Source organism: Xenia sp. Carnegie-2017, unplaced genomic scaffold (assembly GCF_021976095.1).
Source record: "Xenia sp. Carnegie-2017 unplaced genomic scaffold, XeniaSp_v1 HiC_scaffold_24, whole genome shotgun sequence".
In the NCBI taxonomy this organism is placed as follows: Eukaryota; Metazoa; Cnidaria; class Anthozoa; order Malacalcyonacea; family Xeniidae; genus Xenia; species Xenia sp. Carnegie-2017.
This window is the reverse complement of record NW_025813487.1, coordinates 7136650-7164482: the sequence shown is the minus strand read 5'-3', so window position 1 is coordinate 7164482 and position 27833 is coordinate 7136650. Positions and strand designations below refer to the sequence as shown.

The window sequence follows — 27833 nt, the reverse complement described above, 5'->3', positions numbered from 1 at the left end:
TTGTAATTATTTTTTATATAAAATTAATTAAGAACATTGATTTTCGATTTTGCTTTTCAAACCACTCTCTGATCTGGGCCAGTTATCATAATATGCAGACTTCACTCCTTCAAACAACATGTCTAATTGATTACTCGGATACAGTAAAATTTATTACAAAGATTTGTGCATCCAAATAATGTTTAAGTAATATTGTATCTTTATATAAGATCATAATGTTCATTTCAGGTTTATCCTGCGTCAGTAAATTAAAGAAGAGAAAGTGAATGCACAAGTTTGTTAAAAGTATGCCTATGCTAAAATAAATAAATTATAGTTTATAATAATAACAGAGCCTTTTGTTAAACAACAAGTACAAAACATGTTTTCCACATAAGAAGTGTGAAAGGCAGGGATAACAATTTTATTTAAATCATTTTATGGCTTTTCTTCTCAAAATTATTATCGTCGTTGTTGTTATGATCCGAACTTATTACCGTTCCTACTGAAGGAATTGACGTTGGAACTTCAGTAAAGAATTTCTTATAATTTTTTTAAACGTTTCATATATTTTTGATTTTGCACATTCTCTTGGAATTATTAATTGATTTGATTGGTTGAGCTCAGATTTTGCACATGCTATTACATAGTGTATTTGTTTTGCTTACACTATGTATATTTCCAGCAAACTGCTCTAAATATAGCCCCAATCACTGTAAATTCTGATATATAGTCATCACTGAAAAACATCTAATCTACTTTGGCAAATAATCAACAAATCTTATGAAATGTTGTTTTTGCAAACCGAAATTTAAAAATAAATGCTGAAAATAGACGAACCATAAACCAAACTTCTTCTCATGAATTGTGTAGATTCTGTCGCCTTTTAGACTATGTGTATAATGCTGTATCTTGCGTACGGTGCTCCAGTATAAAGCCAATTTCGAAAGCTTATTAGACAAACACATGTAATAACACTGAAAACACAAGCAATTTGCTTTTTGGAGACGATATAGAATGCGAGATTCTAAAGAAACAAGCAAACTTAATTTGATGTTTGCTAGCCCTTATATAGCTGGAAAAAGATCATATTCTTCCAGGTTCTCTGTTAAAAACAACTATCATCAGGGCGTATTTTCAAGGAAAAAAAACACTTTCACTTGGAGGACAACCGAGAAACAGGAAATAATCAGACAGCGGACAGAAATAAAGCAAAATGTAAAAATTTTGTTTCTTATATAGTGCCAAGCTCACATAAAATATTCACAAAGAAGTGTGGAAAACTTTCAGTAGGGAAGTCTGTCTTTTTTTCTGTATGGCAAAAAATACCACTATCATTTCTTATATTATGGGTATGTCAATTGAATACAGCCGACAAATCTTACCGATATTTTTAAACGTAATCTCGAATCGGACTCATACTTAACCCAATACTTAATCGTTCTGTCGCAAAAATTGGTCATCTACTGGCAAATTTCTAAGTTTCAATATATTTTCAGTAACTACGCCCAAACCAAGATTATGCCACGCCCACTTTGTTGGCAAATTTGACGCTCAGACCCCCCTACCCCTCAAAAAAACACAGACTTCACTCTCTACTTCTTCACGCTCCTGAGTGCGTGGAGAATTCAACTACCACAATAGTGTTATTTACAGAGCTTGGATTCATCATTCACCGTGCCAAATCATCATTTATCCCTCAAACAGAAATAGCCATTCTAGGATTTTTGCTTAATTTAATAACAATGACTGATAAAATCACCAAAGAGAAAGCTCTTACGATCAAGAAGCTTTGCTCTGAAGTGTTGCACACGCAGTCGATCACAATTTGTAGATTAGCTAGAGTCGTTGGGAAGTTAGTCTCCGATTATCTTGGGAACTGGGGTTATGTCTGGCCTGCTTTACTTCAAAAACAATGATCAGTTTGAAACACTTGCTTCAAAGAAGGAAAAGATAAAGTTTAACGAAACGACAACACTTTCCCTATCTTGCTCACAAAGAATTATAATATATACGGTATTGATCAATCTTCTTACTGGACTCACTCCCACTTGAACGAAGTATGCAGTTGAGTTTCATATTGATGCAAGTAGGGGAAATTACAAACATGATAAATACTTTCACTAAGACCATTTCAGAACTGAACGAAAGCAACAATCTAATTGACTCTCTAAAGCGTTTACAAGTTCTTTCTCCTGAGCAACAAAGTCTTTCTACACGACAATTCTTCGACTGATACTAGCAATGATGCCACTTGCTTTTAGTTGCTACGGTAAACAACAGCCTCGAGGCCCTCGACTATGTCGTCGCATGGCAGAAATTCTTCTTGTGAATCGCCAGTATGAGGACAAATCTACAGAATGATAATTCTCGTAAAAGAACAAGGAAGTGCTGCCGTATTCTAAATTACATCTGTATTATTTTCGATGTTCACTGCACACAGCAAGCGATACAGCAATTGTCTGACTCTGTCATTATCATCGAGTTACTTTATGAATATTACATGATGGAGGCTATGACGTCACAGACTTATTCGGCCTTCACTTTAGCTTCTTTCTCAAAGACACAAGTACGAACTTCATCTCTTTCTATTTTTATTCCTATCAAGCATCTGTTCATACGACTACTTTGTGGGAAAATTTTACGTATGTCAGTTGTATTAAAAATGCGTCGCTTAACAAACCTCGACAATATTTATTATTTGAAGTCATTGAAATTTTAACAAGCAAGTGTTGGTTGATGGCGAAAGTTGGCAAATTTCCCTGTAACTTTGGCTTCACGTTCAGGTTTGGATGATTCATAAACTATTTCCTAAAATGTAATAAATACTTACATTTATCATGAAATATATACTTTCATTTAGCTCTTGTGACATATTTATTAGCACATTTTAAAATATCTTAAGAGAAATGCATGCTTTGATCTGGATTTGTTATGGATGAACATGGCTGAATCCTTTGAAGTTGTTGATTATGTTGATATGTTCAATAGAGTTCGTACACAATACACAGAAACTTGAATATTCTTGAAAGTCCTCGAATTAATTAAGATGTCCTTCAAAGATCTTGGATTTCACTTTTTTTCAAATTTTTCTGACTAATTTCCTTTTCATCAGTGAATTTAAAAATGTAATCTTTATGTCGGAAATTTGAAGCAACAAACCAACATGGCGGCTTCACATCACATAACTTGCCGCAGAAAGCGCCATTTTGAATTATGAATTTTTCGTTTACCTCCCCCCTGATTTATTTCTAAATACATGTTTGTTGAATTTGTATTTTTTGTATATTCTTAGTTATTTTAACAATGTTATTTTGCATTTAAGTCATTTTATGTTTACAAAAGAAACACACAAAAATCAAGGTTATATGATATATGCTAGTATGTACATCAATGAAAATGTAACTTAAATTATAAAATGGAAATGTAGAATATGAGGGCAGGAGATATTCCATTTTTGATTTTATAATTTCATAGGGCAATACGCAACCCAATAAGGAAAACAGAAATCCATTTTTTCTTTGAATGGCAAAAAGCAGTACCAGCTTTTGAAAAAACGACGCCAGGTTTAGGATATCTTGATGAAACTCAACGTAGTTAAAGCACCTTGCGTACATTAGAGAGTTTTTGATGAGGACTCGTTGACCAATGAAAATGTCAATGTGCAATCAAGCTAGAAAGAGAATCTGAAAGATGAAGATAAGTGTGTAAGGATGGAAGTGAAATATTTTTATTTTTTGTCACAATTTATTAATTAAGTTTGGCAAATCTTTTACCACCTCTCTTGATGCTTATAAAGCACTTAGTGAACACAAGAATACCCCGAGTCTATGTAGGTGTTGACAGTTTGTTGAGTTCATTGGGTTTCACATAGGCTTACGGTTATACTGTGGCCGTACAATGCATGACAGACTGGTATACAAGATCTGTTGTTGCCTAATCGTTGAAGATATTTGATTGTGGGAAAATTTTATGGGAGTGAGGATGAAAAGTTGAGCAGTAAGGATAGAAAGTCGAGGCTGGAGTTAAAAAGTAAAGGTGGAGAACACAATCTGCATTTTTGTTTCCTTTTTGTCAAGCCTTCAATTATCTCATTCACTTCAACCAAGTAGTCAACCCCTTCAAAATTGTAATTGCTCTAAAGGAACACGTGACTTATTTTGACCAATTACATTTGATAATTGGCACTAAATTTGCCGATCCTTCACGCGCCATGTTTAAATGGATTTTTTCCTAATACCACAGAATATGTATCTATTCTGTGCTAATACAGTCTTTATCGTAAGTATTAGGTGAAATATTGCATTATTTGTTCAATAAATGAGATTTATAGCATCATAGTGAGCTTAACTTGTCAAATACACGACTATTTGTCTTGAAGGTATTGAAAAAAATCTTTCGCGTACTGAGCAAACTTTTTGTCGACAAGCCAAGCAGAGAGTCTCACGGCTTGCTTTCTTTGGTACAAAGTAGGATGGTTTTGATGACCATAAGAAATAAATATTAACGGTTTGTTTACCATTTCCTGAAATTATTGCTGAATATTTGTATTTTAGTACAAGAAATCTTAGACATAGTATGATGTCTCACTAGTTCATTTCATATAATTTCATATACATTTACCTACACGTGACAAGTGAATCAAAACATCTACAAAAGCTGTAGACGTTTTGGTTAGAAAGTTACGAGTCTCAGGAGTTAAGATAGCATGGTTGGATATAGGTTTATTTATATTTATTAACTACTTATTAGCTTTGCAATATGGTTTAGTGTGTAATATTGTGTATTCTTATACACTTAAAGTTAAAACTAATTATTGTTCTTTGACTTCAACTACCCAAAATAACTTCCTAAACTTTTGAAATTGAACTTTCGAGAGTCCCTTGGTCATAATGTCACATAACAATACTTGATAGAAACGATGTTACTTTCGACTTGTTCTCAAATATAATGATACCACACATCTATATCTTTAGTTCTATTATGGAACTTATAGGATTTCTGGTGAGGTTAATTAAGTGGTTCGGTGATAGGTTCCTTTCGCATAAGCCAATATGACACGATCATCCCAAGATTAGCTTTAGTTGGCTGTAGTCACATTCAAACGTCATGTGCTGAGTTGCACCAGAATGGATTATCCAGTCACATCTACTTTCATTTCCATTTGTAATTAACGCTACTCATCAGTATCTTCTTGACAATTTTCACCTTGTTCATTTTCATCTTCTTTGGCACAATGTGCAGACCCTTTCCCTTTGTTCTGGAAATTATGCTTGAATTGTCCTTTTTTGGGGACAATCTCATGCAAATGTCCTCTTTTTGTACATGAGTGAATAATTCCTTTAAAAGAATGCTGATGTTCATTTTCATTCTTGTTTTAGTCCTTTTTCTTGGTGCTATTCACAGGCTTGGTATTAGTCTTAGTACTGCTTTGTTCTTAGCCTTGCTATCATTGATAGTGTTAATCTAAGTGCTGGTGTTGCTCTTATAGATGGTGATAGTATTAGTCATAGTGTGTAGTGTTAGAGATAGTCTTTAAGTTGGTATTAGTCTCAATCTTGGTGTTAATGTAGTGTTAATCTTCATGCTGATGTTAGTGTTAGACTTGGTTTTAGTGATAGTATTAGTTATAGTGATTGTATTAGTCATTTAGTGGTTTTAATACTGATGTTTGTCTTGGTGTTTATGATGGTGATAGTGATAGTATTAGTGATAGTGTGATGTTGCTCTCATCCTTGCTGTTTGTGACTGTGTTAGTCTTAGTTTAGTGTAGGTCTTAATACTTATGTTGGTCTTGGTGTTTGTGATGGTGATAGTGATAGTATTAGTCATAGTGTGATGTTTGTCTAATCCTTGCTGTTTGTGATTTTGTTAGTCTTAGGTTAAAAAAATAATTTTGTTTTGTGTATTTCTTTTTATAATTAGGTGTTTTTGGTGGTGTTAGTCGTATATCGAGTCGCAAGAAAGAATCGTTTTGAAGAACTGTTTGGAATCACCTGTGTACGATACATACATAATAAAGCATGTTACATCTAAACAGCCCGACTAAAAGGTGAACAGGAAACAACGACAGCAAGTGCAATGGCAGAACAACGATGAAATTGAATTTAACAAAGTGAGCATTTGTCGAGAAGAATTTGGGTATATAAACCGATCAACTGCTAGAACTTTGGATAAAAGTCAACGTTGATGTTGGGAAAGAATTTGCTGTTGACTGAACGATATTCTCAGCGTGGATTGCACGCAAATTATTAACTGTCAAAGCGGAATTATTACGAATTAAATTACTACGAGTGAACTACGACAAGTGCCATTGGGTTGATAAAGCTAATATCGACAGCAGCCGCTAAAAGAAATCTGCATGGCTTAGCCGTAAGAAAACGTGCTGCTTTTGAAACACTTGTCTCTTTGATTTTCTAAAGAAGACATAAGTAACTATAGATGTTTTACTAATGTATTATTAAACTAACATTAATATAAATGTATATATTTGTGCAACTCTTTCACACTATATATGTACACTCCTTCTTCGTGTAATTTTACGAATGTGATTTTTGGTTTGTTGCTTTATCTTTAGCTGGAAGTGTTCTGCTATAATTTTGATTCGAGTCCTTCAATGGTCTATTTTTTTGCATTAAATCCTTCAAGGTAGGAATGGCACTTTAAAATGACCAGGTGTCTTCAACGAACTCTCTGGTCTAGTGGATAGACACAACCTTTCGAGGTTGAGAGTGGAGGTTCGAGCCCTGTCTGGAAAAAGATGTAACTATGCTAAGGATGAATAAGAAATAGGAAAATAAGGAAATAGTGCTGGTTAATAGAACAAAAATGGGATTTCTATTACTAAACTTTTCGAGAATGGAATGCGACACTTAGTATAAATTCAGAAAAAAAACGCTCTCCGATGAGAAGGAGAGCGAAGAAAAAAAAAAGATAGGATCCCATGCAAAAAACCACTCTTAAAAAAACTAAGTCTTTTGCTCAAATTTTTTTATGACTCCCTGTGATCAGGGAGTTATTTTTTTAAATTTTGAAAAGTCAGGAAACCCAAGAGCAAACAGAACGCCCTAATCATCCCTTTCTTACTTCCAGGCACTTGTTCCTCAGTTCGACTTTCTGTCTTCCACATCCGCCGCGTACACCTGCCAAGTGTGTTGGCAGAGGGGCGAACCAAGGATCTTGTGCACCGGAGGTCATTGATGTCGAACTAAACGCCCAACATCGGCCAGTTGAGCTAACCGCTCATCATCGAAAGCTCTATGTTTTTTGGAGTATTTTTTAAATTTTTCAATGTGAAGCGAAAGAAAAGGAGGTCTTGAACCTTAGATAGTCTTGAACCCGAGAAGAAGAGAGCACTGCACCGACATCTTTATCACTCGGCCAGACGGGTGAATTGGAAAACCGTTTAAAACATGTCAAGTGTTTCTGACTAGACAACACTGCCTTCGTTTCTCTTGAGGCTCACATTTAATACTGTATTTGTTTTGTTCTTTGTCACCATCATTGCAAAGATGAAGAAAGAGACTTACTACGCATTTTAGTTGTTTAGCTCTAACATTGCAGGATAATAAATGATATAACCGAAAGGAGGAAGACGAATGGAGTATGCACAATGTCAGACATTGCCATGTGGTGAATCAGAAAAACAACGCGCATGTTCGTAGTCAATTTAATGGCGCTGGGAGTTTCTAACTTGTCTGTTCAAAGTTAAATGACATATTTTTTACCATTATGCATGATAATATTGTAATGGTTTGTACAAAAGCATATGGTTCCTACAGAACAGTATCCACTTACTAATTCAGGTCTTTTGTCAATTTACAATCTTGCCATGTCTTGAGTGTCATCATTTCAACTATAGTCAATGTAATCAATATAGCCAATGCGGTTTTTGTCGACATTTGTGTCTATCTTCTTGTCTACCTTTGTGTCTACCTTCTTGTCCACCTTTGTGTCTACCTTTGAAATGACTAATTGAAAAATTAGTCATTTCATAGTCGAAAGTATTCCAAGTAATCGAAGGTAGTCAATTCACGCGATGCCATGTGGTAAATCAAGGCAGTGACGAGCATGTCTTAGGTCATTTTTTCCGATGCAATGGCGTCGAGATCATTTGACTTTATGTTTGAACTAACTGAACTATTTTTTATCATCATAACGCACCAACCATATTCTTTTCATCGTTGGTTTTGGTTGCGCACAAACAAAAGTTAAATAGCAAGGACAAAGAAACCTATGAAATGGCGTCTTTTATGATATCGTCTTTTATACAATGACAACTTTTTCTCTTTTATTCATGCATAATTTTCTTTTTATATTCATGCATTTTCACATCTTTTTCTATAATTCATGCATTTTCACAAATCTTAACATTTTTCCCACAAAGACTATAATTCATGCATTTTCACACAAATCTTATTTTCACATTTTTTCCCACAAAGACTATAATTCATGCATTTTAACACATAATTCATTGCATTTTTCCATTTTAAAGACTATAATTCATGCATTTTCACAAATCTTAACATTTTTCAAAGACTATAATTCATGCATTTTCCAAATTTAACATTTTTCACAAAGACTATAATTCACGTATTTTCACAAATTTTCACATTTTCTAACACAAAGACTATAATTCATGCATTTTCACAAATCTTAACATTTTTTCCCCACAAAGACTATAATTCATGCATTTTCACAAATTTTAACATTTTTCCCCACAAAGACTATAATTCATGCATTTTCACAAATTTAACATTTTTCCACAAAGACTATAATTCATGCATTATCACAAATTTTAACATTTTTCCCCACAAAGACTATAATTCATGCATTTTCATAAATTTTCACATTTTTTCACAAAAAGGCTATAATCCACTGAATTCAATGCTTTGAAATTTATGAAAGTGCATGAATTATAGTCTTTGTGGGGAAAAAATGTTAAGATTTGTGAAAATGCATGAATAGAAAGAGAAAAAGATGTAATCGATTACATAAAAGAGAAAAAGTTGTCATTGTATAAAAGACGATATCATAAAAGACGCCATTTCATAGGTTTCTTTGTCCTTGCTATTTAACTTTTGTTTGTGCGCAACCAAAACCAACGATGAAAAGAATATGGTTGGTGCGTTATGATGATAAAAAATAGTTCAGTTAGTTCAAACATAAAGTCAAATGATCTCGACGCCATTGCATCGGAAAAAATGACCTAAGACATGCTCGTCACTGCCCTGATTTACCACATGGCATCGCGTGAATTGACTACCTTCGATTACTTGGAATACTTTCGACTATGAAATGACTAATTTTTCAATTAGTCATTTCAAAGGTAGACACAAAGGTGGACAAGAAGGTAGACACAAAGGTAGACAAGAAGATAGACACAAATGTCGACAAAAACCGCATTGGCTATATTGATTACATTGACTATAGTTGAAATGATGACACTCAAGACATGGCAAGATTGTAAATTGACAAAAGACCTGAATTAGTAAGTGGATACTGTTCTGTAGGAACCATATGCTTTTGTACAAACCATTACAATATTATCATGCATAATGGTAAAAAATATGTCATTTAACTTTGAACAGACAAGTTAGAAACTCCCAGCGCCATTAAATTGACTACGAACATGCGCGTTGTTTTTCTGATTCACCACATGGCAATGTCTGACATTGTGCATACTCCATTCGTCTTCCTCCTTTCGGTTATATCATTTATTATCCTGCAATGTTAGAGCTAAACAACTAAAATGCGTAGTAAGTCTCTTTCTTCATCTTTGCAATGATGGTGACCAAGAACAAAACAAACACAGTATTAAATGTGAGCCTCAAGAGAAATGAAGACAGTGTTGTTTAGTCAGAAACACTTGACATGTTTTAACGGTTTTCCAATTCACCCGTCTGGCTGAGTGGTAAAGATGTCGGTGCAGTGCTCTCACCTTCTCGGGTTCAAGACCATCTAAGGTTCAAGACCTTCTCCTTTTCTTTCGCTTCACATTGAAAAAATTTAACAAATACTCCAAAAAACATAGAGCTTTCGATGATGAGCGGTTAGTTCAACTGGCCGATGTTGGGCGTTTAGTTCGACATCAATGACCTCCGGTGCACAAGATCCTTGGTTCGCCCCCTCTGCCAACACACTTGGCAGGTGTACGCGGTGGATGTGGAAGACAGAAAGTCGAACTGAGGAACGAGTGCCTGGATGTAAGAAAGGGATGATTAGGGCGTTCTGTTTGCTCTTGGGTTTCCTGACTTTTCAAAATTTAAAAAAATAACTCCCTGATCACAGGAGTCATAAAAATTTGAGCAAAAGACTTAGTTTTTAAGAGTGGTTTTTGCATGGGATCCTATCTTTTTTCTTCGCTCTCCTTCTCATCGGAGAGCGTTTTTTTTCTGAATTTATACTAAGTGTCGCATTCCATTCTCGAAAAGTTTAGTAATAGAAATCCCATTTTTGTTCTATTAACCAGCACTATTTCCTTATTTTCCTATTTCTTATTCATCCTTAGCATAGTTACATCTTATTCCAGACAGGGCTCGAACCTCCACTCTCAACCTCGAAAGGTTGTGTCTATCCACTAGACCAGAGAGTTCGTTGAAGACACTTGGTCATTTTAAAGTGCCATTCCTACCTTGAAGTATTTAATGCAAAAAATAGACCATTGAAGGTCTCGAATCAAAATTATAGCAGAACACTTCCAGGTAAAGATAAAACAACAAACCAAAAATCATATTCGTAAAAATTAGACGAAGAAGGATTGTTGATATAAAGAGTGAAAGAGTAGTACAAATATATAAATTTATATTAATGTTAGTTTGGTAATACATTAGCAATACATTTATAGTTACTTATGTCTTCTCTTAAAAAAGATAGAGACAAGCATGTCTGTAATGTACAAATCTTTAAATTTATTATTTACAACTAAAGTACAGTACGTGAAAAATATATTTAAATATAGGTTCATCTATATAAACATAATCTTGCATGTTGATGATGTATCTGTTTGGAATGAAAAAAATATTAATCAATTTTGAGATAGAAAAATAATACGTCATTCAAATTATTAAACTTTATCGACTCAAAGCATGCAGTTTAAAGCTGCATCACATGCACTGCATGACTTGATGTCAGTTATTTATCGTTGTTAGGAATATTGTCTCATTTTAAGCTGTTGAAAGACCTTCATGTAAAGATATTGTTGCAATACAAGTTGTCTAGCCTGCCGTATCTCATCACCATTATTCATTTTATGCACAGTTAGAGTTTCGACCATGTATTTGAAACACAAACATGACCAATAATCCTCTAAACATTTTCTTCAAAAGTAACGTAATATTTACCTATAAGGGAATTCTTTTGTAAATTGCACAGACCCTGATTTCTTGTACATCGATTTACGTTTCTGACTACGATACTACAGAATGTATAAGTGTAGATTTGGTACTGAAAAATATGAAATTTCAAAAATATCCATTTGAAAACGCAGGAAAGTGGTCTTACTTGTTGTCTATAATTGGGTCGAACCTTGTTGTCTTTCATCTATGGAAAAATAATTGTAACAAAAATCACTATAAATTCATCATCAGAGTACTGACGTTTCTAAAACCTTTGAGGTAGTCATCTTTAGACTCAACCTGAGAAGGACTGTTGTTGTTGAAGTTGACTGACGTTTCTATAACCTTTGAGGTAGTCATCTTCAGAGTTAACCTGAGAAGGACTGTTGGTGTTGATGATGACTGACATTTCTAAAACCTTAGAGGTAGTCATCTTCAGAGTCAACCTGAGAAGGACTGTTGGTATTCATGATGACTGACGTTTCTAAAACCTTAGAGGTAGTCATCTTCAGAGTCAACCTGAGAAGGACTGTTGGTGTTCATGACTGACGTTTCTAAAACCGTCATCTTCAGAGTCAACCTGAGGACTGTTGGTGTTCATGATGACTGACGTTTCTAAAACCTTAGAGGTAGTCATCTTCAGAGTCAACCTGAGAAGGACTGTTGTTGTTGAAGTTGACTGACGTTTCTAAAACCTTTGAGGTAGTCATCTTCAGAGTCAACCTGAGAAGGACTGTTGGTGTTCATGACTGACGTTTCTGAGAGGTAGTCATCTTCAGAGTCAACCTGAGAAGGACTTGTTGAAGTTGACTGACGTTTCTAAAACCTTTGAGGTAGTCATCTTCAGAGTCAACCCGAGAAGGACTGTTGGTGTTGATGATGACTGACGTTTAGAAACCTTAGAGGTAGTCATCTTCAGAGTCAACCTGAGAAGGACTGTTTGTCTGGTTCGAAGTATTTGTTTTCCGGCTCATAGTATGTGTGTAGAAAATGCGCGGGCGTCAATTGTGTTTTGTGGGTTAGTCTAAAAAGTGTGCTTAATTTTTGTTTGTTTCTTCGTTTGTTTCTAAAAACATGTAAATTCGTCATCTTTAGTCATATTCAAATACGATGGCGAATATTGCTTGGTCTTATTGAATAATACATGCCTAGAGCTTTCTAACTCTGCAAAACAAGTTGTATCATTACTTCGTATAAATAGTTAACTTACGTGCTCATATTGACCAAAGATGAGCCGCTCTTTAACCAGATGGCATTGTACCTCTGATGAAGACTATAAAATTTTAGGAGAAATAATGTCAATCCCTTGTGTGGTTAATAGCAGTGCTGAAGAAAGTAGGGGCGCTCGGTAGAGGATCCCCCGCCTATGGTGTTGATGATGACTGACGTTTCTAAAACCTTAGAGGTAGTCATCTTCAGAGTCAACCTGAGAAGGACTGTTTGTCTGGTTCGAAGTATTTGTTTTCCGCCTCATAGTATGTGTGTAGAGAAAATGCGCGGGCGTCAATTGTTTTTGTAGGTTAGTCTATAAAAGTATTTAATTTTTAGTTTGTTTCTTTGTATAAACAGTTAACTTACGTGCTCATATTGACCAAAGATGAGCCGCTCTTCAACCAGATGGCATTGTACCTCTGATGAAGACTATAAATTGTTAGGAGAAATAATGTCAATCCCTTGTGTGGTTAATAGCAGTGCTGTAGAAGTAGGGGAGGGGGGTGCGCTCGGGGGAGGAGCCCCCTTCTACCTTTGAAATGGGTAATTTTTCATAATTTCTTGACTTCAGCTTCGTCAAGAGAGCCCCCCCATCTGATAAATTTAGTTCTACAGCACTGGTTAATAGTATCTGCGTTTCAGCCAAAAATTTCTAGAACTTTTTAGCCGAAATCAAAGCTAAGAAAGTAAAATCTTTCCTAAGTCACACTTCTAACATGGTGCTTTCCTCTAAGACGTTAGACATTTTTTGAATAAATAAAGAGCTATGATTTTTTTGGTTAATCAAATATTGAACTTCAATCAACAACTTTTTTTGAAAAGTTTACTTTGAACAAAATTTATTTTCTCTTTGCCATACCTTGAGTTGGGATTTTTGTTCATAAAGCATAAAGAACAACCTGAACATTGCTCGTTCTCTTGCAGAATCTGGTTGTCGTTGTATTCTTCTTGCTGTAAAATTTTTTACACATTATAACATTTACTATACTTGCATCAAGATGAGGTTATTGAAGGATTTGTGAAGTTCACAGTTTGCGTACTACAAAATATCAAGTTCGTAGCGAGAGCAAAATCTCAGTCACGGCTCTTACGTAAAAATCTTTCACGCTCATTCATCCAAACTATTCATAAACACATTTATCAAATTATGTTTCTATCTTAAGATTCCAACTTACGTTTTGACAAACTGAATTATACCATCGACTAAGCATCAGCTGCTGTTCAATATTGGTACTGTACCATTGATTGGGGAGATGTTGATGAGCATTGTCATTATCCCATTGATTGGGAGATGTTGATGGCCATTGCCATTTTCCCGTTGATTGGGAATTTCATGTCGATGAGCATGGTCATTTTCCTGTTGGTTGGAAATTTCATGTTGATGAGCATGGTCATTTTCCTGTTGGTTGGAAATTTCATGTTGATGAGCATGGACATTTTCTTGTTGGTTGGGAATTTCATGTTGATGAGCATTGTCATCCTCCGGATCCTAACCCTCTTAGCTCGAACAACATCAATTCTTCGTTTAAGGTCTGCTTCGGACGTTTGTAATTGCTCCAACTCTTGCTGCAATCTTTGTATCTTTGTTTCCATCTTTGTCATCTTTATCACAATTTCCATATTGTCATCCGCCCGTTCGTTGGGAATTTCATGTTGATGAGCATTTTCATCATCCCGTTGTTTGGGAATTTCATGTTGATGAGCATTGTCATTTTCCCGCTGGTTGGGAATTTCATGTTGATGAGCATGGACATTTTCTTGTTGGTTGGGAATTTCATGTTGATGAGCATTGTCATTCTCCTGTTGGTTGGGAATTTCATGTTGATGAGCATGGACATTTTCCCGTTGGTTGGGAATTTCATGTTGATGAGCATGGACATTTTCCTGTTGGTTGGGAATTTCATGTTGATGAGCATGGACATTTTCTTGTTGGTTGGGAATTTCATGTTGATGAGCATGGACATTTTCTTGTTGGTTGGGAATTTCATGTTGATGAGCATTGTCATCCTCCCGTTGGTTGGGAATTTCCTGTTGATGGCATTGCCATTTTGTTGATTGGGAATTTCATGTTGATGAGCATTGTCATTTTCTCGTTGGTTGGGAATTTCATGTTGATGAGCATTGTCATTTTCCTGTTGGTTGGGAATTTCCTGTTGATGAGCATTGTCATTTTCCTGTTGGTTGGGAATTTCATGTTGATGAGCATGGACATTTTCTTGTTGGTTGGGAATTTCCTGTTGATGAGCATTGTCATCCTCCCGTTCGTTGGGAATTTCATGTTGATGAGCATGGACATTATCTTGTTGGTTGGGAATTTCCTGTTGATGAGCATTGTCATCCTTCCGTTAATTGGGAATTTCCTGTTGATGAGCATTGTCATTTTCCTGTTGGTTGGGAATTTCATGTTGATGAGCATTGTCATTTTCCTGTTGGTTGGGAATTTCCTGTTGATGAGCATTGTCATTTTCCTGTTGGTTGGGAATTTCATGTTGATGAGCATGGACATTTTCTTGTTGGTTGGGAATTTCCTGTTGATGAGCATTGTCATTTTCCTGTTGGTTGGGAATTTCATGTTGATGAGCATTGTCATTTTCCTGTTGGTTGGGAATTTCATGTTGATGAGCATTGTCATTTTCCTGTTGGTTGGGAATTTCCTGTTGATGAGCATTGTCATCCTCCCGTTGGTTGGGAATTTCATGTTGATGAGCATTGTCATTTTCCTGTTGGTTGGGAATTTCATGTTGATGAGCATGGACATTGTGCCATTGATTGGGAATTTCATGTTGATGAGCATGGACATTGTGCCATTGATTGGGAATTTCATGTTGATGAGCATTGACATTTTGCCATTGATTGGGAATTCCATGTTGATGAGCATGGACATTGTGCCATTGATTGGGAATTTCATGTTGATGAGCATGGACATTGTGCCATTGATTGGGAATTTCATGTTGATGAGCATGGACATTGTGCCATTGATTGGGAATTTCATGTTGATGAGCATGGACATTGTGCCATTGATTGGGAATTTCATGTTGATGAGCATGGACATTGTGCCATTGATTGGGAATTTCATGTTGATGAGCATGGACATTGTGCCATTGATTGGGAATTTCATGTTGATGAGCATGGACATTGTGCCATTGATTGGGAATTTCATGTTGATGAGCATGGACATTGTGCCATTGATTGGGAATTTCATGTTGATGAGCATGGACATTGTGCCATTGATTGGGAATTTCATGTTGATGAGCATGGACATTGTGCCATTGATTGGGAATTCCTGTTGATGAGCATGGACATTGTGCCATTGATTGGGAATTTCATGTTGATGAGCATGGACATTGTGCCATTGATTGGGAATTTCCTGTTGATGAGCATGGACATTGTGCCATTGATTGGGAATTTCATGTTGATGAGCATGGACATTGTGCCATTGATTGGGAATTTCATGTTGATGAGCATGGACATTGTGCCATTGATTGGGAATTTCATGTTGATGAGCATGGACATTGTGCCATTGATTGGGAATTTCATGTTGATGAGCATGGACAAAGTGCCATTGATTGGGAATTTCCTGTTGATGAGCATGGACATTGTGCCATTGATTGGGAATTTGTTGATGAGCATGGACAAAGTGCCATTGATTGGGAATCCATGTTGGTGAGCATGGACAAAGTGCCATTGATTGGGAATTTCCTGTTGATGAGCATGGACATTGTGCCATTGATTGGGAATCATGTTGATGAGCATGGACATTGTGCCATTGATTGGGAATTTCATGTTGATGAGCATGGACATTGTGCCATTGATATGGAATTTCCTGTTGATGAACATGGACATTGTGCCATTGATTGGGAATCCCATGTTGATGAGCATGGACATTGTGCCATTGATTGGGAATCCCATGTTGATGAGCATGGACATTGTGCCATTGATTGGGAATTTCCTGTTGATGAGCATGGACATTGTGCCATTGATTGGGAATTTCATGTTGATGAGCATTGACAATTGCCATTGATTGGGAATTCCATGTTGATGAGCATGGACATTGTGCCATTGATTGGGAATCCCATGTTGATGAGCATGGACATTGTGCCATTGATTGGGAATTTCATGTTGATGAGCATTGACATTGTGCCATTGATTGGGAATTTCATGTTGATGAGCATTGACATTGTGCCATTGATTGGGAATTTCATGTTGATGAGCATGGACATTGTGCCATTGATTGGGAATTTCATGTTGATGAGCATGGACATTGTGCCATTGATTGGGAATATGATAGTGATCACCATTCCCATTAGACCATTCATTTGGAGCTTCCTGCTGTTCAACATTAGCAAACTAAAAATATTCAGAAAGCAGACATTTGAGGAAACGAATGAATAAACGTATTTATATCTCGTCGATTTTGAAATTAAAAATTACTTTTTCATCAACGGGATTGTGCCCATGCTCATTCATATTTTGTTTGTCAACTTTGTCATCCTAAAATAATTGTACAAAAGACAAATGATAAAAAATCTTTCCTTTAATTAGTCCTTGTTAAGTTTTTCGATTCTACAATTTCAACTAACTTTATTCTTGGATGACGGCGGAGTATATCCTTGATCTTTTGTGGTTTCATCACCGCAATTCGATTCCTAAAAACATTACTAGAATATGCATCTTGGCTTTATGGTTACTTTGAAAGTTTCACGCAAGAAAATATGTGTACGTGAAAATGCCAGAAAATTATACAAATCACAAACACCGTTTCGAGGAAATTCAAACGTACATCTTCATCAATGACATCTTTGACAACATCAGCCACAACGCTTGCTGCTTCTTTTGCAGCCTCTTCATCCTGTGACTTTGGCTGAAAATATCATATGTCAGTGTAAACGTCAAGAAAAACGCATCATTCAACATTTTTATGCTTTATTTTGATGATATGAAAATACGTCTTTTCTATAGAAAAGCATATTTTCACCAGAGTTATATGACGAACGTATTTTGGCAAATAGAGACTTTCCAAAGATTTCGAGACTTACCTCTTTAAACAGACAATCTGATCGAGATGTATCTTCGGACGAGTCCTGCAAATAGCCATTAACGCATGATTTCGTAAATTCCTTTGTAATCTGCGTTATTCTATTTCAACTCACGTGATTTTGTCATCTGATTACCTTATTTCTAGCCTGATAAATTTCTGTTATGCTATACACGTTTTACAACCCGTGTCCTAACATGCTTTTTATCGTGCAGCATTCCTAATTCATGCTAGCTCTCTCTTATTTGATAAAGGTTATTTACCATGCACCCAAACAACGTTTTTACTAAAGAGGATACACGCGTGGATATTAGGATACACGCTATCAGAATATGGATATACATGGATATTCAGATATATATGCATTCAGAATGTTAAATTGATGAAGAAAATATTTTGCAGTTGATTATACACTGTAAATAAACTTTGTTTTACTGTTTTCCTTTGGTTTTTAGGTAACTTTTGGTATTTTTTGTAACTTACCGTATCATCTTCATCAAGATCATCGGAGCAATGTCCTTCATTCATATAACTCGGCTGAGGTAAAAATAAGAATGGAACATGTTAGAGATATTCAGGAGGCTATTTTGTTTGAACAAACGTCAACAAATTGCAGCAAAAAATGAAGCACAGATGAAATTACTCCACGTACCACATCAATCAGTTCAAACAAATCGTTTTTTCCAACGTAATTGTATTCCTGCAGTTTTTGTAAATCTACACGGGAAAACCATAACATATTAACATTTCGCAAATGAACAGCCCACTTGTTTTGTGGATTGATCATTCGCGAAAAACAAACCATAAAATCGTATAGTTCATACCTGATGCAACAGTGATATAAAATTCCTGGATCCCATTACTCCGACCAACGACTGCAAAGTAAATAAATTTCCAAATATAAACAATATCTTTCAAGTATGTCTTCGTTATTAATGATGACGTGTTTTACACGATAGAAGAATCTCACCGTATCGGGATGAACATCGAGAAGGCCAATTTGTTTGGCTGTTCTCTGTGATAAAAGGTAACAAGTCAGTAAAACTACATACAATTTAATGAATTTGAAAAACGCCATTTGCAAGTCTCGTCTTGAGAAGACTAAGATGACTAAGTAATATAAATTTTCTACTTACTACGATAGTCGGTTGATGCATCAGAACGTTTATCTTCACGTACAGAACCTGGAGATATTAAAGAAAATTATGAATTACGTAATGTATACGTCACAGACTATATACATGAAGATGACGTATACATTCTTAATGACCACTGACACAGGAGACAATGTTTGGTACGAGATAACTAACTTCTTTGCGATAGTTGTATAAAGTCAAGATAAGTCTTCAAGAAAATGAATTTTTCAGGTTCAAATGTTTGTTCATTTTTTCTGATCAATTTCTGGATTAACTAACCCAACAAAAATCATGGGTTCCTTTAAAAAACGGCAATATTTGAAAAATATATAAATGCTGAAATTATTTTGTTTTTTACTTACAATGTTGAGATTATTAAATAATGTCTGGCTCATGTAGGCTGCTGTCAACGGCTGCAAAATAAAATCATAAAGTTTTCACAAGCTCCATGAAATCCTTATTCGATCTCGCAAGTTGGAAATTGCTCACCGTTCTTGTAAACAAATATGACTTTACCTCCGAAGGATCTATAGACACACGTGGCTCAGATTTGTTCTTTTCCTTCGAATGGCATGACTCGTCCTCAGAATCATCCGAAAGGTCCTTACGCTCCAATATTTCAATGTCGTCCAACTCATCTTCTTGGGTATCCTTCGATCCCATGATGTCATTGTCAATGTCATCTTCGTCTTTCATATTCTGAAGGATGTGATGTTCGTTATGCTCCTGCACTTCAATGTCGTTCAACTCATCTTCTTGTATCTTTCGATCCCAAGATGTCATCATCAATTGATGACATCGTGGGATCGAAGGATATAGAATGATCATGGATACCCAAGAATGATGATCATCAATTGTGATCATCATTCAAGACGAATAGAAAATATCTTTTTAGAAAATTATATAACTATCAACGAAAAAATTACTCACGCTCTTTGGAATGTTTTCAACATTCAGATTATGAACCAGCATTAGTTTCGTTTCCAACACAGGAATCTGAAATTGGTCGAGAGATATTATCAATAAGTGTGATGGTAAAAAGCAAATAATCTTTATGTAAAGATGATTATCGTGTTTCAAAGATCTTTCCACAATCGATAACTTACAAGTTTTGATGTCATATCTATGTATGGTATTATAGATAACTCTTTCTGCTTTGGAACAAGTTGGATCTGAAATTCATGGCAACATACGACAAATCAATATTTATTGGTTTATCAGATTGGATGTTCTTTACCATTTATATGTAACTGGCATTAAATTAAACTCACGCTCTTTTCTATATTGATCTCGTACAGATTATAAGCAACCACCAGTTTTCTTTCTGACATTGGTATCTAAAGTTTATTTAGTGACGTGATTGTACATAGAGTAAAGGTGATTGGATTTGAAAGATCTTTTGACAAACGATAAACTTACAAGTTTTGATGTCATATCTATGTATGGTATTATAGATAACTCATTCTGCTTTGGAACAAGTTGGATCTGAAATTTGTGGCAACATATGACAAATTAATATTCAGTGATTTATCAAATATAGATCTTGATCTAACAGATACAAGTTGACTTTGAACTTACGCTCTTTGGTGTGTTCGCCAAATAAGGCTTAAAAACATAAGCTGGTTTTCTTTTTAAGACGGGCATCTGAAATTTTCACGACATATTGTCAATTGAGAAATGGTTCGCGAAGAGCCACGGGGCTCAGGAACGATCACTAACTACATTTGAAAGATGACTCACTAAACTCACAAATTTGGATCTCATGTTGATGTATGTTATGATGGCCAACTGTTGCATCTTTTAAATGAAATGAAATATGAATATGGTTGGTGCGTATGATCATAAAAAATAGTTCAGTTAGTTCAAACATAAAGTCAAATGATGTCAAATGTCAAATGAAATAAAGTCAAATGATGTCAAATGTCAAATGAAATAAAGTCAAATGATGTCAATAAAGTCAAATGAAACATTTATCAATTTAAGAAAGATTTGACTAACGTTTTCTGGTACATTGACCTCGTGAGGTTCACGATCAACGACAAGTTTTCTTTTTAACACGGGCATCTAAAATTTTTCACGATATTAGTCAACTTCATGGTTTCATAGATAGCCAAGAGGTAGATAACGAAAACTCACAAGCTTGGAACTGATGTCAATGTATGGTATCATAGCCAATTGTTGTTGCTTTTGTGGAGCTTGCGCCTAAAATTCGTTTGCATGAATGAAACAGGTTATATTATGGGGAAAGTATGGATCATCAACATAATGAATGTTTAATATAAAACGGATAGCCAAGAGCAAGCCTTTGTGCTACGTAGCAAATTAATCAAATAAGTATTGATTTTACACTCAGACACAACGTGCAAAGTTGGCTCATTTGGTAAAAGTTTTACTTTTCAATTCTTACACAATGACTCAATCACTACAGTCACGAAATGTTAGGGTTCGTAGCATTTTATGTGCAGTAAATGTTGGCTACATAAACGATGGGGCACTACTACTGGCCAGTCCATTTTAGCTTACTCCTCCAGAGCAAATATATACACGCAATGATATCATGTCTGAAATTTATACAGTGAAAATGACGAAACACGTTTGCTGGATACGGTAATGTCTTCATATACTTGACGTGGAGCTTAATTTCACCAGCGAAAAGTATTAAAGACTATACAGAGTTTTTATAGAGTTATCATAGATTTCCTGTCTACATGTGTCCAAAAAAGTTAAGTAAAAAACACAGATGATTTCTATGTACGTAATGCATGATCATGTAAAGATGACATGACTTCATGAAGAAATTAATGTACGTAATGCATGATCATGTAAAGATGCCATGGCTTCATGAAGAAATTAATGTACGTAATGCATGATCATGTAAAGATGCCATGGCTTCATGAAGAAATTAATGTACGTAATGCATGATCATGTAAAGATGACATGACTTCATGAAGAAATTAATGTACGTAATGCATGATCATGTAAAGATGCCATGGCTTCATGAAGAAATTAATGTACGTAATGCATGATCATGTAAAGATGCCATGGCTTCATGAAGAAATTAATGTACGTAATGCATGATCATGTAAAGATGCCATGGCTTCATGAAGAAATTAATGTACGTAATGCATGATCATGTAAAGATGACATGACTTCATGAAGAAATTAATGTACGTAATGCATGATCATGTAAAGATGACATGACTTCATGAAGAAATTAATGTACGTAATGCATGATCATGTAAAGATGACATGACTTCATGAAGAAATTAATGTACGTAATGCATGATCATGTAAAGATGCCATGGCTTCATGAAGAAATTAATGTACGTAATGCATGATCATGTAAAGATGCCATGCTTCATGAAGAAATTAATGTACGTAATGCATGATCATGTAAAGATGACATGACTTCATGAAGAAATTAATGTACGTAATGCATGATCATGTAAAGATGACATGACTTCATGAAGAAATTAATGTACGTAATGCATGATCATGTAAAGATGCCATGGCTTCATGAAGAAATTAATGTACGTAATGCATGATCATGTAAAGATGACATGGCTTCATGAAGAAATTAATGTACGTAATGCATGATCATGTAAAGATGACATGACTTCATGAAGAAATTAATGTACGTAATGCATGATCATGTAAAGATGCCATGACTTCATGAAGAAATTAATGTACGTAATGCATGATCATGTAAAGATGACATGACTTCATGAAGAAATTAATGTACGTAATGCATGATCATGTAAAGATGCCATGGCTTCATGAAGAAATTAATGTACGTAATGCATGATCATGTAAAGATGACATGACTTCATGAAGAAATTAATGTACGTAATGCATGATCATGTAAAGATGACATGACTTCATGAAGAAATTAATGTACGTAATGCATGATCATGTAAAGATGACATGACTTCATGAAGAAATTAATGTACGTAATGCATGATCATGTAAAGATGCCATGACTTCATGAAGAAATTAATGTACGTAATGCATGATCATGTAAAGATGACATGGCTTCATGAAGAAATTAATGTACGTAATGCATGATCATGTAAAGATGACATGACTTCATGAAGAAATTAATGTACGTAATGCATGATCATGTAAAGATGCCATGACTTCATGAAGAAATTAATGTACGTAATGCATGATCATGTAAAGATGACATGACTTCATGAAGAAATTAATGTACGTAATGCATGATCATGTAAAGATGCCATGGCTTCATGAAGAAATTAATGTACGTAATGCATGATCATGTAAAGATGACATGACTTCATGAAGAAATTAATGTACGTAATGCATGATCATGTAAAGATGCCATGGCTTCATGAAGAAATTAATGTACGTAATGCATGATCATGTAAAGATGCCATGGCTTCATGAAGAAATTAATGTACGTAATGCATGATCATGTAAAGATGCCATGACTTCATGAAGAAATTAATGTACGTAATGCATGATCATGTAAAGATGCCATGACTTCATGAAGAAATTAATGTACGTAATGCATGATCATGTAAAGATGCCATGGCTTCATGAAGAAATTATTTAGACTTGTTTTGATTAGAAAAGTGATTAGCTAAAATGTTTGCTTATGTAAGTTTTGTTCTGCTCAAGTCAAACATAGTGTAGCTAAAAGTTCAAGATGAAATCGGGATGCGTTGAGAGCAATAAAATACTGTTTTGTTTTGGTGAATGTTTTTGTATGTTTTCCAAAAATCGAAAACAATTGAAATTCTTGAAAATGCGTCGAGTTAAGTTAAAGGAAGTAGTCTTTCGTCTTTTGTTCCGTAGGCAATTTCGTCTTTATGAAAATTGGACTTCATGTTTACATTCCAAAACGGTTGAAAATTTTCCGAAATGAATGCACTCTCATTTATTCCAATTCAATTATCAGTAACCTCATCAAACTTTTCTCACCAATCACAATCGTGCGCATGCACTTCGTAGCACAATCGCTAAAGGAGACCTGGGTCTGAGTTTCTTGTTGCTATGACAAATAATTAGTTTTAGCAAGAAAGCGCAGAAAACCTTTCGATTCATAGCGAAAAAATGCTACACTCGTATTACTCATAAGAAAGCTATTGACCCAAGAAAAAAAAACAAAACAAAACAAAAACACGAAAAAATGTTTTTATTTACTGTAAAGAAAAAACACACAATTAGCTATAACATAATTCATTACAAAGTAATATAATTGCGACAAAAACTTCAGAAAACTTTATAAAAATGTTTAACTTGTTGCGTTATAGCTACTCACCCAAAAGAGCATATTTAGCAATTAAACTTTACAAGATACTATAAAAATGATTGGTACTTACTTCGTCTGAATTTTTTTCAGAAAGATCAACTTTTGATGTCTTCTCCGCGATCGTGACGCTGAACATTTTGGATTCGGAGTTCGAGACGCAGTTTTTCTGCGTTCTCGTTTGCTTTTATCCTTTCCGAAGCAGCAAGAGAAACAGTTACCCATTTTCTCGTTGCTACTTAACTGCAATGAAAATATCTCTCTTTCGAAATTGCTTTGAAAATATGTAGAACCTTGCGATGCGAGCTATTGCTGCGAAATGAACAAATTAACATTGCGTGTTTATTCTGACGATAGTAATTGGCTCCGTGAGCATTGTTACGTCACTAATTGGTTCCGTGCGCTTTGTTACACCATTAATTCTAAAGAGCCCGGTGCATGCTGGTCGTGCCTTGGGAACTCTAGCACAACCTGTGACGTTAAATCATGGCAAACACACTGAAGTGGATCCTAGTGTTGTATAGCTGGCTGTTCTCTAGACAGTTATTGAGGTCGTATATGGCATTGTATTGAAATTAGGTATAGTAGTTCTCCTAATAATTAAACTTCAGCAGAACAAGCGAGTAAATTTGAAACACTGACTACGGAGCCTGTTCAAAAGAGGACGGAGGAGAATAAGATGAGAAAATGTATGTGTATGTGGGACGCTGAATTCTCCTCCCTCCCCGAATCAATTGCTTGTCTATGGAAAAAGTGTAAAGCAGAGGCATGTCTGCTATGTTATGCAGGCTGCGAACCGTGACTGAAAAAAGCCAAAAAAACTTAATTGATGTTAGGACAGTGAACACTTATTTTTTGCGTGAATTAAGTGTTTTTATTATGTTAGTATTGACTCAAAAAATTTCTTCGTAATATGATTGGCTGATGTCTCGTAAGGTTGCAGTATTTAACAAATGGAAACACAAAGGAAAATTCATCATTTATATTTTCAGTAAATCTGTGCTCTTCAATATGGCGAACCGCTGTGGCCAAATATTCATTCGAAATGTGTTATTTTTTTCATTATTTTGTCATAGTTTCTCAAGCATATACGGTTTGGAACTTGCAAGCTCGAATGGATATGTGAGAAGAGAACATTCACTTTCGAAACCATTTCAAGGTGCTGCATTTTAAAAACTATTTTTCTTCGGTCGAACCGGCTGCTCGTGCTCGGCGCCCGACGGACTTTTGAGCCTTCCAAAATTTGACGGAAATCAAATTTGGATCGCTCTCAAAACATGCACTTTTTGTATATGCGCCTTCTTGACACTTCTTAAGCGTTGCTGCTGGTTATTTTTAATTTATGTAGAAATAAATTGACATTGATGAAAATCTACAATTGATTTGCTAACTCAGCATGTTCAGAATTAATCAATAGTAGTATTTCAAAGTTTTCCAACATGTAAGTTGTGGCGTTTTTGTCATAGTCCTTAGAGCTTACAGCAGTTTTTATTTAGTTGGTAGCACTAGCCTGCAATTTTGGGATTTTGGTGGTGACACATTGATAACCAGTAATCATATCCGATTGACCGAGGATCATCAAAGTCAAAAAGGGTTTATTTGGAACACATTGGTCAGTGGTAATAAAATAAGATTTGTTTTATGTCCGAGTAGTGAATTAACATGAAAACTTCTTTTACCATACAGCCTGTAACAGCTCGCGATTGGGAAATCCATATCCATTTTTCAGTTCATGGTTCTGGAGATTCACTTTATGGAGATGGCTTTGCGTTCCATTATGCTAAAGAGAAAATGGAATTCGGTAATAAATTGAGTTTATTTAGTAAATTTCATTAAATCTATGGATGTGGAAAGTTCATATGATAAATTTATGCACAAATGTTATTTGTATTGTTTAGGTCCAGTCTTTGGAAGCAAAAATTTCTTCTCAGGACTTGCTGTTTTCTTTGACACTTATAGTAATGCAAATGGTGATAACGCTGTAAGATTGATATCCATTGAAGTTTTCTTCAAAGCAAACCACATTTCAGCAATGATTTTTCTTCTTGATATAGGCAGACCACCCTTATATATCAGCTATGGTAAACAATGGTACCTTAAACTACGACCATAATCGTGATGGTGCTTATTCACAAATACAGGGCTGCTCGGTTTGTATTTTACCTCTTGTATAACTGTTTTCATGATTTCAAGCGCTCATTGAATATCTTCATGGTCCAATTTTGACAGTTCAGATATTTTCTTAGGCTTCTTTTCGCAATAATGGAGCGGAAACATATGCTTTGATTCAGTACTTGGGTAGCAAAGAAACTTTAACAGTTATGACAGACATTGATAGTGATGGTGAATGGAAAGCATGTCTTCAGGTCTCTGGTATACGACTTCCGACTTCATATTTCATTGGTCTTAGCGCTGCTACTGGCAATTTGGCAGGTGGGTCACTGTAAAATGGCTTATGAATTTCTCAGGAGCAAAAAAGATATTGATAAAATACAAGAAAAGTCGTTCTTCTGAACTGTGTTATGGTAAAGTTGTGTCGGCCAAGCATTTCTTTGTTTCCCTGAAAAGATTGAGTAAATAGGATTTTGGTAGTTTTTTTGCTTTCAAACGTAACACATTGCTGACAAAGACATTAAAGAACGAGTATAACAGTAATGCCTTGCGCGCTTAGCGAGCCATAGCCATTTAGGGACATCCAATGATGGCGTCATTTTAGGTTGTTAGTTCCACAAAATGTCTACTTTCCTGCCAAATCTGGTCTATTAACGCTAAAGCGTGGTAGGGCATGAAATGAAGACGAAATAGCAAGAGTAAAGTTTGGAGAAAGACGTTATTTTAAGTTCAGTTATTCAGTTGAACTATCTGCATCATATATCAGAAGTTTAATTCCAGTAGTAAACACAGGCGTGCTGTAATATTCATTCTTTGGATGTCGCGTTACCTGTTAAGATCATCTTTGAAAAACGTCGTTTTATCGTGGTACTAATCATAATTCCTGCACAACAGATAATCACGACATCGTCGGTTTGAAATTCTACGAGTTGGAAGTTGAGAAAGATGAACAAACAGTTAGAAGTACAGAAAACACCGATGACATTGTCCCATTTGTAAAAGCGGAACCTGTTAAAGGTCAGTAAGTTCAATACATATCATGGCTCATACATACTAGGGCACGATTTTGTTTTGCATACCTTGTACAATATCATGACTCATCATACCAGCGACGTTGACATTTAAAATTTTTTTCTTCCAGAGCCTGTCGAGAATTCCCCGAAAGGACACTATACACGGCGAATGACGAAAGCGTTCACGTGGTTTTTCTGGATTTTAGTGGTCGGTGTCATTGTTTGTGTGGTCGGATTTTTGTATACAAGAAGCAACAGGAGGCTGCACGCAAACGATTTTTTTAACGAAATGAACAAATAACCCTTCTGCATCGCTAAAAATTTGTAATCTTTACACAAAATGCCTCAAGAATGTTGGCGGCATGTCTATTTTACCAGAATGCATTTCAATCTTCACACAAAACGGATGAATGTGTGTTTGTGCGTGTGTAATCTCGAAACGACGTCTGTTCAACAATATGTACGTCAAATCGAATTTGGTATTCATAACTTATTGGAAAATACTCATCCGTCATCTCCAGTTATTGGAAAATACTCATCCGTCATCTCCAGTTATTGGAAAAATACTCTTCCGTCATCTCCAGTTATTGGAAAAATTCTCATCCGCCATCTGCAGTTAATTTCACAATCGAGAAGTTACAAATTGTTGCGTTTGAATTGCCACATTGTTTGAGGCAACAACACACTCACCGCCTGTTGTAGCTCTATAAATAATTCAAAATAAATTATCGCGGGAATGCG

General features: G+C 35.4%; 2 protein-coding genes and 3 long non-coding RNA genes across 5 annotated transcripts; 1 reads left to right on the top strand and 4 right to left on the bottom strand.

Annotated features, from left to right (window-relative positions):
* Nucleotides 1-10765: 10765 nt before the first annotated feature.
* LOC124450904 lies at nucleotides 10766-12975 on the bottom strand. The gene is made up of 5 exons (XR_006950259.1): nucleotides 12894-12975; nucleotides 12526-12588; nucleotides 11482-11520; nucleotides 11322-11395; nucleotides 10766-10980 (listed from the first exon to the last, which is right to left on the bottom strand). It is a non-coding gene; the product is annotated as an uncharacterized LOC124450904 (long non-coding RNA).
* Nucleotides 12976-13404: 429 nt separating this feature from the next.
* LOC124451069 lies at nucleotides 13405-14213 on the bottom strand. Its single transcript, XR_006950332.1, has 2 exons — nucleotides 13703-14213; nucleotides 13405-13478 (listed from the first exon to the last, which is right to left on the bottom strand). It is a non-coding gene; the product is annotated as an uncharacterized LOC124451069 (long non-coding RNA).
* Nucleotides 14214-18353: 4140 nt separating this feature from the next.
* On the bottom strand, nucleotides 18354-19407 carry LOC124451590. Its single transcript, XM_047002209.1, has 5 exons — nucleotides 19215-19407; nucleotides 19061-19111; nucleotides 18699-18746; nucleotides 18533-18577; nucleotides 18354-18437 (listed from the first exon to the last, which is right to left on the bottom strand). The coding sequence occupies exons 1-5, from the start codon at nucleotides 19392-19394 to the stop codon at nucleotides 18381-18383; spliced, it is 381 nt and encodes a 126-aa protein (XP_046858165.1). The 5' UTR covers nucleotides 19395-19407; the 3' UTR covers nucleotides 18354-18380.
* Nucleotides 19408-19628: 221 nt separating this feature from the next.
* On the bottom strand, nucleotides 19629-20159 carry LOC124451888. The gene is made up of 4 exons (XR_006950731.1): nucleotides 20118-20159; nucleotides 19970-20035; nucleotides 19805-19870; nucleotides 19629-19694 (listed from the first exon to the last, which is right to left on the bottom strand). It is a non-coding gene; the product is annotated as an uncharacterized LOC124451888 (long non-coding RNA).
* A 4805-nt stretch (nucleotides 20160-24964) lies between these two features.
* Nucleotides 24965-27408, top strand: LOC124452046 (vesicular integral-membrane protein VIP36-like). The gene is given in 9 exon segments (XM_047002639.1): nucleotides 24965-25126; nucleotides 25464-25579; nucleotides 25654-25768; nucleotides 25866-25948; nucleotides 26022-26117; nucleotides 26214-26400; nucleotides 26974-27096; nucleotides 27221-27325; nucleotides 27328-27408. Coding segments are annotated over 9 exon segments (1023 nt in total). The 5' UTR covers nucleotides 24965-24978; the 3' UTR covers nucleotides 27378-27408.
* The last annotated feature ends 425 nt before the right edge of the window (nucleotides 27409-27833 follow it).